This window comes from Melanaphis sacchari, unplaced genomic scaffold (assembly GCF_002803265.2).
Source record: "Melanaphis sacchari strain LSU unplaced genomic scaffold, SCAv2.0 Contig7_pilon_pilon, whole genome shotgun sequence".
Classification (NCBI taxonomy): domain Eukaryota; kingdom Metazoa; phylum Arthropoda; class Insecta; order Hemiptera; family Aphididae; genus Melanaphis; species Melanaphis sacchari.
Window position 1 is genome coordinate 3,909 of NW_020271560.1, and position 13,535 is coordinate 17,443.

Consider the following 13,535-nt stretch of genomic DNA (forward strand, 5'->3'; position numbering starts at 1 on the left):
TGTTTACATATTATACAAATTTAATGTACTAATTAAATTTTTATTTTTAATTTTAAATGTATAAGCCGTAAAATAAAATCAAGAAAAAATTATAAATGTTTATTATTCTTTTTAAATCATGTTAATTTACAAATATGTGATAAGCATAATATGAATTTGGCGGTTTTCGTTTTCATATCAATATTTTATAAGATGATAAAATGAAACTATTTATTTAGACTGCGGTTAGTCCTTAGAATTTAAAAGGTATAGATTGTTATTTGTTGTTATTATTATTGTTAATTTATAAACTTTATAGTAAACAATTTTATTATTATTTAAAAAACTTCAGTTAAAATGTATTAAATTTACATATCTAAACGACTAAACCAAACTTATTGTATTATTATGTTTGTCAGTTCAAGTGCGTATTTTTATTGTGGACTGTGAAATTTGTTATTACATGTTATAATATTATATACTGTTATAATACATGTTTTATACCTATCTATTATTTAAAATCTTGTGTAATTGTTTGTAATTGAGTGAATTTGACACGTAATATTTACAATTTTGAACAATTAAATCTCATCTGCTGAATCAATATCTATTGTTTAAAATGTCTACCGATAACATTAATTTAGAGGAGATGGTTGAGAAAACACTGGAATCTACTGGTGTCTTGCCTAAAATGAGAGTTAGTAGATAATAATGATCAGTTTAGTGTATTAGTGTATTATTACTTATTGTATTGTTTAATTTTTTTTTTCATATAATAGGCAGAACTTCGAGCAAACGTTTTTCATGTTCTTGAAAAAGGTTCTTCATTTCAGGTACAAATTGAATAATTATATGTTAGTTAATAGAAAATATGTGTCCTTTAATATTCTTATAACTTACATTTTATATTTAGTGTTATAGCATAATATAAGATAGATAGTTGCCATTTTATAATTCGTATATCAATGCTTTTTAGTTTAAGTTATAAAATGACTACTTAATATTTATTAGATATAAAATTGGTCTCTTTATAATTTATAATTTAAAATATAACAAAACTATTGGGTCATTTATATTTTAGAAATATTAATATATATATTCACTCTAGATATGTAAGTAAATCATAACGAGTATGTCACTAAGGTATTTAATTAGTTAAGGATTTCTGAATAATGAGTATGGTTAAGAATTTATTACAATTTATGTTATTTTTTTTAACCTGTACCATGTATTCAATTTTTATTAATGATTGTTTATTTTCTTCCAGAATAAACTGTATACAGACAAAATTAAAGACTTTGTTTCTAATAATAACGGATCATTATTGTTATCTTTGGTTAAAGATTTGTTTGAATATTTAGAACTAACATTTACCACATCAGTATTTGATTCTGAAACTGGTGCTACTCAACAATATCAATATAAAGATAAAAATGATATTTTTGAAGAACTTTCTCTTTCAAAGGGTAATATTTATTATATAAGCTAAGTAATATTCACATCATTTAAGGATAACCAATTGTCAGACTGTGTAATACTAAATTAAACATATATTATTAAGAAAACAAAAATTAACTCAAAATTGTTAAGTAAATGGCTAAAATAATGAATTGAATTTGCATAATATAGATTTGAAGTTTATTCTGCTATAGTTGTATTTGCTAAAATAAGACATGTATAATATATGTAATTTCAAATTCTACTTTAAAGTATTTTATGTTATGTGTTTAGTTATTTTTGGTAACTTCAAAGTTAATAACAATTTTTTTTTTTTTAATTGTTTTGATATATTACCTTTAAAAACTTATATTTTAATATATTTATTTATAATATTTATTGTATTAGGTAGTTAATTATTTTTAATGATTATTTAGCATTATAAAAAAAGTTCTGGTTTTGCTATAAGCATTTTGAAGTAGGAACATTTTATTGTGTTATCTAATAGATTTATTATTAATTTATTTTAGATGATAAAAGGCCTTTATTGTTACAAATTCTCGAAACATACCAGTCACAATATAAATCAACCAATGAAGCCATTAAGGTTTGTTATAAAAAAAATAGTTTTTTTTTTTTTAAACTTAAGTAATTTTTTAGCATAATAATACAACACAACATAATAATATAACACACAAGGAATCTTCATTGGCACAAATATTACAAAATAACTCTGAAATAATAAAATCAACACTTGACAATAATAAATCAATGAGTATATCACCTGTTAAAACAAAATTATTTGAAGAAAATACACATTATGACAGTCAAACAGGATCATTGTCACCTATGAATCTTAATTTATCAGATAATATACACGTAAAAGATATTGAAAGCTCTGGTAAATATATATTTTATTATTAAATTCAAAATTATTCTTTATTATTAAATGTATTTGAATTAATTTGTTGTTAATGTTGTCTTATGCATATTAATTTAACTACTAACTTTGTAATTTGAATATTTAAGTTGTTTTAGTTATTAATTATTATATACGCTTTTTAAAAAAAACTTAAAATTAAATTATATATTAATCTTGAAAATATAATTTGTTTTTATAGAAAGTTTAAATAGTTTAAACATAGAAAAGTTATCACCAATCAAAATATCTTCCACTATTGATCAAAATGAAAACACCGATGAAGATATTAAGTTTGATTTAAAAAGTAATAAAAATGAATCTAGTTTAGAAGATATTGAAACTGATGAAAATCTCTCATGTGGTAATGATAGCTTACCAAGCACTGATTTATCTGTGAGTTAAATAAATTATTGTCATAATATAACAATATTATAAATAATAACAGTAATAACTTCAATTGTAAAGTATAAAAAGTATATTAAATATTATTTTTAATTATAACCATATAACTTATAATCATATAAAAACTGTTTAAAAACAATTTTTTAATGCATTCTTAACAATATATTTTTTTTTGTTTCAGACTCAGAATGGCAGTCCTGAAATGATAAGGACTCATAACATTCATCTTTGAATAATAATAAGATTTTAGACTTCTGATGTTTATTTTTTATTTTTATACAATTAAATTTTTTGTGGTGTTTAAAAATTAATTACAAATGTAAATAAACAATTAACAGTATTAACGACAGAAAACTATAGCTACAAGTAACACTCATTTAATGCATTGTTGTTTCAGTTTAATGCATATTTTGGGATTCAGCCATAAGTCGTTCACCAAAGGACTTGGACACTAAACTCACTGTTTCCATATAACGGTCCATACACATTGAAACACATTTCTAAAAAAAAAGTTATTTAATATTGCACTTTATTAAAATGTAATATATAATTTTATTATATTTACTTGTTCAGTACTATCTAGTGAAGGTCCTGGTTTTATTATGCATTTGTTGAAACACAATCGACTCATTTTCTGAAATTATTAAAACATAATATAATATTCTTATTACATATTATAATAGGTTTGATGCAAGTGGTCTACAAAGAAGCGCAACAATAATTTTATTAACTTAATTTATTTAAGTTAGGTTATAATATATTCTATACTTTTAAATTAAATATCATATAGATATTAAAAAATTATATTTATAATAAACTGAATATTATATTATGTTTATTTAACAAATAGGAAATATATTATTTTTTATACTTTTAAATGACAATTGCATACAGGCTACACAAACTACACTGTAGTAACAAGTCGTTATTAGTTGTCTTAAAACTTAAAAATTTATCACCTATTGTTTATCAAAATTATCCATGATACAATGGTTAGGGGTTTATAATCTATTTAAAAAAAAAAAAAAAAAATGTATCATAGCTGTACGAGTTGTAAAATGGTAAAAATATCATAAGTAATAACTAAAGATAATCTATATAAATATTAAATATACATATTTAACATATGAGTTTTGCCAGAAGTTAAGGTTATTAAACACTGTAATTTATTACAAATAGTGTAAAAATATTTACATAATTTATATAGGGTTGAAATAAAAAGTTATATATATGTATATTTATAAGTAAAAATCAAAAATTAGTAAAAATTTTTCTAATAAAATATTTTACCTATCAACTATCTTTGTAAATTTAACAAAGAAAATTTATAATTATTTTAAGGACATTTCTTTAGATTAAATTTTAGTTTTTAAATGATTTTTAGATAATTTAGTTTAATAATCAAAATTAAGTATAATATTCAAATGGCATGCTAAAAGATAATTGTTTTTAATTATTCGTTCATAGTTTCACCGCTTTCATTACTAAATCGTAAAACACTAATTACCATTAATAACAGTTCTATATTTTCTAACGCCACTTGATGTTTTAATTTTTCCACGAGTTCATCTTGTGACATCTTGGGGCCATCCATGATGATATATTATTTTAGTTAGCTCAAAATAACAATGAGATGATTTAAAAAATATATTTGAATTTAAGTATTGTAGTATATTCTGGTAGTATGGTAAGTACCTGATCTTGAGAGTTAAGAAACGTGATGCGATAATACAAAATTTTTATATTGAAATTAATGAAATGTACATCATTATATCAGTAAAGTTCAATCAGTATAAACAAATTTGATTAAGTAACATAACCTCAATTGTTGATGTCAAAGACGTTCTATGTACGTAGACCGGCAGACCGCTGAGATTCTAAACTCGGCCGCTGTTTTTAGTTTTTACTATTTTTCTTTCATAACGATTAAAAAATCTAATGCAATCGATCATCGGTTGTAATGTTATAAATTTTCTATGATTCAGAAAATAAAAACATACAATAACCATCGCAAGCTCTGACAGTGTTTGCAGCTATTTACTAATTTCTACAATTCTACGTCTAACAATTAACAAAATTAACAATCAAAGTGAGTAATATACTTAGTCGACAGTAGTTTTTTTCCAATTTTGATAGATAATTATTATAAATATGAGAAAAATTTGATGAAACGCTGTTCATCACGGGTTATGGAAGCTTTTTACTTGGTTTTCAAATTGATATACTCGTGTGTAATAATTTCTATTGACTTAAAAAGAGTAACAACTAACAGCCAGAAATATTTAAAACAATGTAGGTTTAAGTTATAGGGCAAACAATATTGATAAATGACAATCTTTTATACACTAACACTTGTATTGATTTACCAGTGAAATAAAAATAGTTTTCAATTAGTTATACTGTTTAATAATTGAATAATTAAACAGTAAACATTTTTATCATGCTATTAAATTTTGTAATTACACTTTAATTTATTTCTGAGAATACACAACATTTACTTAATATATAATATTATGGACGTAATGATATTTATTTTTTTGTTTAGTTTTATTTTTACTACTGTTATGATTTTACTTAGATTTTTAAAATTATTAATTATTATTGTGTTTAATGCAATACCGTAGAAGACAAATAATGTTTAGATTTAATGATATTTTATTACCAAACTAAATGACAATTTTAAACTAATTGAAAACATTTAAATTGATACGGTTTGATTAGATTCTAAAAGTAGTATTTTTAAAGTTACAACAATAATATATAAATAATAGTATCTAGTATCTATCAATTTATTTAACTAATATCTATAGACTAATATCATATTCATACATAAACATGTTATAATAGTAATATATTTATTTTTATTATGTCGAACCTAATTTTTTTATTGTTGTACAATTATTAATTTGAACCACTAATATGCTACAAAAATCGACTAAGTTACTAAGAGGGTGTCATGTGTTGTTAATCTCTGCAAGAATTTGCTTTGTAAATAATTATGCAATGTATTGTATTTGCATAAAATATTTTAATAAATTATAATTTTTAAACGTATACAGAAATGGAATGCGATTTAAATACGGCATTGGCTGTTAAATTAATACAAAACAAACCTGTTGGAATGAATATAGTAGATTATGTTACAAGCGTTCAGTCAAAAATCATGAAAGAGGAGAGTGAATTGTTTTTCCAGGTACGTTAGTTTGGTGGATGTTTATTATGAAATAGTTTATACTTAGTATAAAATTACTTAATTTACAATAATTTTAAATTTTAGGTTAGTTTTATTAAAAATTTTTTGGTTTTTTATTGATGTGTTTCTTATTTATAAGAATCTTTTAAAAATGTTGTTTATCGTCTTTACTTTTTGAAGCAGAAAAAAATATTTTATTTTCAAAGTTTAGGGTAGTTTCTAGTAAAAAAAAATTGATCTTCTTGTTACTAAAGTGATACTAACTACTAAGTTGGTAGTAAGAAATTTCAAGTTATTTTTTAATTATTGTTGAAAATGTAATATGTAACACACTGTAGTTATAGACACAATCGATTCTATTTTTACATTTTAATTCATATAGGTAGCGATAATTATAGATATGTGAAATTGTCACTAAATCTTTTTATAGAAATTATTTTCTAGACACAGTATAGATATCATTTATTTTAGCTACCTATTTAAAATGTTCGACTTTTTTAATTCGTGTTAATAACAATTTTTATACCAGAAACAAACTATAATTAAAGCTGAATTCAATGATAGTTTTTAGCCAATTTAAAAATGCAGTTCTTTCATTTGGTATAGTAGCTATACCAATATTATACATGTAAATATGCTGATGTATCTTATGCTATACTATATATTTTTAGCAAATAATAATTTAATCTATTATAAATTATTATTATTATTTTTAGAAAAATAAATTACTAAAATATTTTTTCCATTTTAATGGTCATGATATAGAACGTTTAAAGCCACATAGTTAACTGTAAGTTTTTTAATATTTAGTTGATAATAATGTTTTTACTTTTTTGTAAAGGAATTTTTATGTGATTCTGAATCAAATAAACTATTTGATCAACAAGGCATCAAAGAAAATGCGTCTTTGTCTCTGTCTTTCACGGATCATCAAAATCTTGAAAAATCATGTATGTATATAATAAATATCTAAGAACATTAAATAAAATTTTTAATTAGTTATAAACTATTATGATCGTTTAAAGAGTTGGCCTACCGACCTGATACAATCTGTTAACATTTTGCGAGTTATTTGTTAGAATTTGCGATTCCATTCCCAAAATTTGCTAGTAATTATTCCCCCTCTATTCATGAGTGAACAAATTTCAGGTAGAGCTCAGCCTATTTTATTTAAATCTATCTAGTATAATACCAAATTGTTCGTCTTGTTTTGATAGAATTTGTGAGACCTAATCCTTCAAAGCTGAGATATGAGTTTTAAAATTTCTGAATTTGGCCCACCAACCTTTTTAAAGTTTTAAAAAGAAAATTAGACGAGTAGATTTGTTGTTTTTTTGGGAGTTAAAATTTCAAGAATAAATTTCGAATTCTAGTAAATAAATCATAAAATGTTGGCTTATATTTTGAACGGATTATGTAAAGTCCGTGTGGTAACTTCATGACCGTACATCGAAGTATTTAATTAGTTTTTAGTATAGTATAAGTAATTTTGTTACAAAATAATAATTAAATATATTTAAAAATAAATACTTTTTCACTGCTGAAGTATAGGTTATAACAATCACAAACTTATTAGTTAGTAAATTGTAGTAATAATTGTTTTTAAATGTGTAATAAATAATAATTAAAACAGCGAAAATCGATTCCGCCGGCTACTGTTGTTTATATTAACTATTTATTACTACTAAAATCGATAAATCTCCAAATTATATTATTTTTCATCAAAAGATAACCATCAATTTTAACAGTTAAAAAATAACAAGTTATCAAAAATTCAAGAAGGAGCTGGATTATGCATAACATTTCAAAATAAAAGAATACTACATAAACTACTGCCTAATTATTCTATATTAATAACTGAAGTTATATAGTTATCCCGATGATCTAATTATTATTTATTTATAAGTTTTTTTATTTAAACTTAAACAAATCTTTGAAGACATTGTGAGAACAAGTAATACGAGACGAAATGACAGTAAAACTACGATGTGACAATTTAAAGCACTGATGATATAGTTTCAAGATAAAATGTAATTATCTATCGATACGTATTGAACGTGTTTATTAGACCTAAAATATTATATGATTTTCATGTGAAATTATATTTTTTAATAACATTAATAAGTACGTAATCTTATAATATTTTATGAAATGAAACAATATAATATACGTTTTTGATAAATTAAATATGTAGATACCTAAATAGTTTTTAAAATAAGTTTATCCCGATTTATTTAACACCCTATTAACTCAATTAATAACGGTTATAACTTATAAGTATCTATCTCGTAAATTAACTTTTTAATTTTTAATTTTGATGTTTGAAAAAACATAGAAATCATTTCTAACACTTTATAAATAAATAATTTGGGTGCGAAGCATGATATTTTGTTTAGTTTGTTTTATTTAAATAATTATAATTGCACAACCAGAAATTATTTCAAGAATATAATATAAAAAATAAATATTTTATTCTTTTATTTTCATTAGTATATGTGTAATTTAATTACCTATATATTTAAATTAAATTAATGAAAATTATAAAATATATTATATAATTTGTTCTAATTTTAATACTTTAAGTATAATCTCCATTTAATGGTATTTGTTTGTCATATGAAAAAAAAAAAAATAAATTGGTATTTATTTAATTGTTTATAATGTATAGCGACAAAGTTGAGATCTGAGACTAGTTTATTTCGCCAAACTGATCATTATATTAATTTGATTGCACTTTAGATATTTTTATTACTAATCAAGTAAAAACATATGTATTAGGTATTTCAGATACTATGCCACAAGAAAAAAAAATTAAAACAGACTATGGAATGTCTTCAGTGAGTAACTGTTCATCTACTTTAATTCAAAAATCAGATACGTGTTTAGTTCAACCTGTTATTACTATGAAAACTTTAAACGAGATGTCTAGGATCTTAATTGATTCTGGTTACAACACATATGATTTAAAAATGAATTTTCTGGATACCAATTTAATACCTACTGAAACAATGTCACAATCAATACAACAAGCTTTAGATCTTCTTGTTTGTACATTATTTGATACTTCAAAATTATTTGAAGCGGTTTGTAATTGGGACGATTGTAATAATCTCGTAAGATATTTCGTTGACTTGGTAGCGAGTATTGCAAAAACTAATGAATTTGGGTTCACTTGTCGTGATGATGTGATGCAATTTGTCCAAAATACCACATTTACAATATTAAACAATCATCACTTATATAACGTAAGTCACGTAAAAAATATAAAAGATCGAAAATCTTAAATAACATAAATAGAAACTGAATATTTTTTTAATTTTTTTTCCGGCTTTACGATCCATTGAGGATCTTTACCACTAAAACTATCTCCTCCCATTTCTCTCTATCTTGCGCTATGATTTGCCAATTCGTCCTAACTTCTTGTCCTACCGCATTCCATATTTCATTTACGCTGTCTATCCATCTTCTTTGGGGTCTTCCCCTTGGTCTTTTCCCTGTTGGCGTCCAAGTCATTATTTCTTTTATCAGGCATCCTTCCGCACGCCATGCATGTCCAGCCCATTGCATTCTTATGCTTTTAACGTATTGAAACTGAATATAGTATTATTTTATCACCTTCCATGACGTATCAAATTAAGTGACCAATTCGATTAGTCTCAGTAGATGTACATTACATTTTTACTGTATAAAAAATTATTGCAAAAACAATTTTATAGGCTTATTAAACTTAGAATTCAGTATAGCAGACAAAGTCATAGACTTTGGTATTTTGAATTTTTTTGAAAACATTAAATATTTTTTTATTTTTGTTACTTTATTGTGACTTATTTTTTATTAAAGACTCATTATCGAAAATATGCCTATATTATATTTTATTTTCGTACTTTATAAACATTGTTCAATTTACTTAAATACATATTTCATTTATTTTTTGTTAATTTTTAAATTAATAATTAATATGTCTTTTCGATATTTTAATTTGTTTAATAACATGTTTTTAATCATTGGTTATGTGGTAAATTATTTACGGTCACGGTTGGTGACTTGTATAAGATACGGTCAAATAATATACATACCGCCTACCAGTAACCGATTGAAGTGTTCAATTATATAAATTAGTATCTTAGTTATTATAACCAACTGTTTACTACATGTATAATACAATTTTATAGTAGGTTTATTACATTGAACGAGTTTTTTGGGATTTGATTGACTAGAATCATTCATCTCTAAAAATCACGGAGTTTCATAGTTTAATTTTTTTTTTTTTTTATATTTATTTAGTCTATTCATGTCGAGTACCAATGTAATTTACTCACTAAGTTTTGTTACGACAAATATATTCGATGGAATATTATAAATTTGCTTTTAAATCGTCTTAAGATTGATGTTCAGATCGTGCCCAGTTCCTGTTCACTTCGAAGTATATTTTATACTTTTCACTTAATAGATAAGTTGTTACATAAAACTGATTTTCATACTACTAACGAAACGACAAAAAAAAATAATAGTTTTATTGATTTGTGGAAAATAAACTATACAAAGCAAAACGGAAATGAAACCGAAACGATTGGACAAATGTTAAAAGAATGGAAAAATCTGTTGGAACATATTTCAATGGAAGCCTTAAAGAAAAATGTATTTTTATTAAGTATAAGAGCGAATCAATGTTTAGAGGCTATAAGGTTAATAAATCCCAAGTAACGTAGTTTTATTTTGTTTTGATAAATTTAAATTTAATTTTATGACAATGTAGGTGTACACATAATTTTTCGTATGTTTCTGTGAATATCGTATAACTATAACATATAAATATCAACATAAACATAAAACAATTTTTATTATAATATAATATAGTTATTTATTTGTAATAAAGAAATCGATTGTTTGTTTCACATAAATATATAAAATAAAATGTACGGAATAACAATTTATATACATTTTTATTTAAATTTAGTAATTATCCATTTATGGAGGTTTAAAAACGTAGATCTTAATTAATAGGCAGTTTATTTTGTCTTTTAATGGATTTTGAGATTCAATGGAATCGAAATTGGACATTTTTGAATGGACTCCGACTCGCTGGATGTAACGGTGGCGAATCGGAAGGTAAATGTTATTTGTCTTCATGGTCAACGCTGATTGAAGGCCTCGTTAGTTCAATCATAGGAACATTGTCCTAAAACAGATACAAGTGTTAGTGGGTGGAAAATTGAAAATTTTTCATTATACATTTATCGATACAAAATATAACCACAAAATAGTATGTATTAAAATTAAATGAATTGTTTCGTGAAAAATCACAACATTCAGTTAATATCGTGTAGGCAGTTTGTAATTTTATAGTATCATTACTCATTTTAATGACTTGAATTTTTTTCGTTAGTTATTTTTGTAGGTTTATATACATAATATACATTATAATTTTGTATTTATTCACAAATTACTTATACAGGCGTAAAAGATATCAGCTATTTTATTTTATTGGTTTTCATGACTTACAATTTGACTGGTAACGTGATTTATATGCAATGGAGCTGGTACATATGTAGTGATAGGTGAGCAGCCATTACACGTTCGTTTTAACGTTGCTTTGTGTTTGGTACCATCACACCGTATTGCATATCTTAGTTCTTCTGCCATCTCCGTACAAACAGGTAGTTGCTACATTTTAAATTTAACAAAATATTACTTATAAAATATTGAATAAGGCTATTATATCAAATGAAGTTTATATTAAATACTTGATCTGTTGACTTTTTCTTGGAATACCAGCAGAATTCTAATATTGCTATGATAACAGCTACAGTTAGTCCACACAAGACAAATACAAACACTCCACCTAATTTAAGAAGTTTAGTATTAATGATACATAAGATGCAAATTTAGTTTTAATTAAATTCTGAAGTTTGAAACAAATGAATATTTTTAATACGAATTTACCATTTAAACTTTCTGTATATTTTTTTAGTTTAACAACACAAGTTAGTAGAATTGAATTAGATTTTTATTACTAATTAAAATATTTATACGATTTAAATTGTATATTGTTTTATTGTTTTATTTAAGTATTAATCTAACTATTCCTTACTATATTATTTTTATGGATATTTGTTATATTAAAAAAATAAAAAATGTGTGCAATTTTGTACACATTTTGATTAAAAATCAATCTAATCGTATAGAGAAAAAACAATTTAAATTTGTTGGTCAGTATATTTTTTTATCAATATCATTTATAATTAACGAATTTAATTTATTAAGATAATAAAATTACAAATGAGTTTCCAATTACCTAAATCATTAAGATCCAAAGGTTTAGGTTTGAATTCTTTTACTTTTTCATCTTTAATACATATATCGGCTGCATTTTTCCACCATTTATCATATAACATTTGAATGACACCTTTTTCTTGGAGTTCTAAAACGGCTAATGATAGTTTGTCTCTCCAGATTGAGCCTTTTGGCGTTGCTATTCCATAACCTTTAGAATCTAGAAGGCCACTAATTTGTGTTAAATTGCAATCTCTTTGTACGGCATAATCTATCATAGTTGATTCCATTAAAAATGCATAATTCCCCCCTAGTACTTTTTTTGTGCCTTCGTCGTAAGTAGATACAAATACCGATTGATGTTTTTCCATAAACTTCCACATTTTTTGGTATATTGGTATTTTGGAATCCTGTAAATATAAATATATTATGAAAAATGTTTTAAAATTAAAAATAAAATTCGATATTTTGTTATTGGGAATTTGACAGTAATGTAACAAATAGTACATAACATCGAACTTAAGTAGTTTATTAAACATGGTATTATATAAATGTAAAGTCTACAAAGCAAGTTAATTATTATAATATAATTGTATCTAGAATTAACTAATAAAATATGGGAGGGGAGAGGGTTGAATGAGAACAGTGTTGTGAACATCGCGGCCGAGTGCGTTAGGTGTGCGAGTTTTAATACCAGGTCGAGGGAATCATAATTTATTGTATTTTTTCATGTTTTGTAATGAGTGAATTTTTCGATTATTTTTGTACGTTTTATTGTCCATTAGTTTATGTTATGCACAGTCAGTGGCGTATCTAGGATTTTAGTACTGTGGGTCTGCCTTATTTACGAGAGGCCACTGAATAGAAACTTAAACCAACTATGTATTACAAAGTAGCTGGCTGCGCTCGCGATTATCCTTATTAGTTAGGTATTTATATCACATTTTTATACCAACATTCAATATATATAAAACTATATAAAATTTTAAACTTACTTACAAACTTTAGGTATTATCAATTAATTGTTGCATTAAAATGTTTATTCATTTAATACATTTATCTGTAGTATTTAAATAATTTTAAGAATAAGGGATTATACATATTTACTATTTTATTTGTATACATTTATTTGAGGTGTATTTATTTTAATTTAGTTTTTAATGACTGCTTTCAATTTCACAATAGATATATGATCTAGAGAAGTTGGTTCTAGATTCTAATCCAATACAAAAAATAATGCATTAATTAATTTTGAGTGAAGAGGATTTGTCAGTCTAGGACATTTTATAATATTTATAATATTTTTATTAAAACGGTAGCTGGTTGATT

The 13,535-nt window shown here is 23.8% G+C and overlaps 3 protein-coding genes across 3 annotated transcripts in view; 1 reads left to right on the forward strand and 2 right to left on the reverse strand.

Annotated features, from left to right (window-relative positions):
- The first annotated feature begins 431 nt into the window (after nt 1–431).
- LOC112601777 (FGFR1 oncogene partner-like) lies at nt 432–3,014 on the forward strand. The gene is made up of 7 exons (XM_025349555.1): nt 432–676; nt 759–812; nt 1,247–1,445; nt 1,947–2,023; nt 2,077–2,317; nt 2,538–2,731; nt 2,922–3,014. The coding sequence occupies exons 1-7, from the start codon at nt 599–601 to the stop codon at nt 2,970–2,972; spliced, it is 894 nt and encodes a 297-aa protein (XP_025205340.1). The 5' UTR covers nt 432–598; the 3' UTR covers nt 2,973–3,014.
- Nucleotides 3,015–3,020: 6 nt separating this feature from the next.
- Nucleotides 3,021–4,509, reverse strand: LOC112601779 (mitochondrial import inner membrane translocase subunit Tim13-like). Its single transcript, XM_025349556.1, has 3 exons — nt 4,248–4,509; nt 3,306–3,374; nt 3,021–3,240 (listed from the first exon to the last, which is right to left on the reverse strand). Exons 1-3 carry the CDS (start codon nt 4,332–4,334, stop codon nt 3,139–3,141), a joined length of 258 nt encoding a protein of 85 aa, XP_025205341.1. The 5' UTR covers nt 4,335–4,509; the 3' UTR covers nt 3,021–3,138.
- A 6,321-nt stretch (nt 4,510–10,830) lies between these two features.
- LOC112601842 (glutamate receptor ionotropic, kainate 2) overlaps nt 10,831–13,535 on the reverse strand; it is a gene marked incomplete at its 5' end in the record, with an annotated part of 167,246 nt that continues 164,541 nt past the window's right edge. Inside the window, 4 exon segments of the mRNA XM_025349659.1 lie at nt 10,831–11,112; nt 11,436–11,597; nt 11,678–11,775; nt 12,229–12,616. Of these exon segments, the coding sequence (XP_025205444.1) occupies nt 11,050–11,112; nt 11,436–11,597; nt 11,678–11,775; nt 12,229–12,616 (711 nt within the window). The 3' untranslated portion in view covers nt 10,831–11,049.

Coding starts and splice junctions, on each gene's coding strand:
- LOC112601777 (XM_025349555.1), top strand. CDS start 599: ATGTCTACCGATAACATTAATTTAGAGGAGATGGTTGAGAAAACACTG. Junction 677..758: donor GTGTCTTGCCTAAAATGAGA/GTTAGTAGATAA, acceptor TTCATATAATAG/GCAGAACTTCGAGCAAACGT. Junction 2,318..2,537: donor AAAAGATATTGAAAGCTCTG/GTAAATATATAT, acceptor TTGTTTTTATAG/AAAGTTTAAATAGTTTAAAC.
- LOC112601779 (XM_025349556.1), bottom strand. CDS start 4,334: ATGGATGGCCCCAAGATGTCACAAGATGAACTCGTGGAAAAATTAAAA. Junction 3,375..4,247: donor ATATAGAACTGTTATTAATG/GTAATTAGTGTT, acceptor TAATAATTTCAG/AAAATGAGTCGATTGTGTTT. Junction 3,241..3,305: donor CACTAGATAGTACTGAACAA/GTAAATATAATA, acceptor CTTTTTTTTTAG/AAATGTGTTTCAATGTGTAT.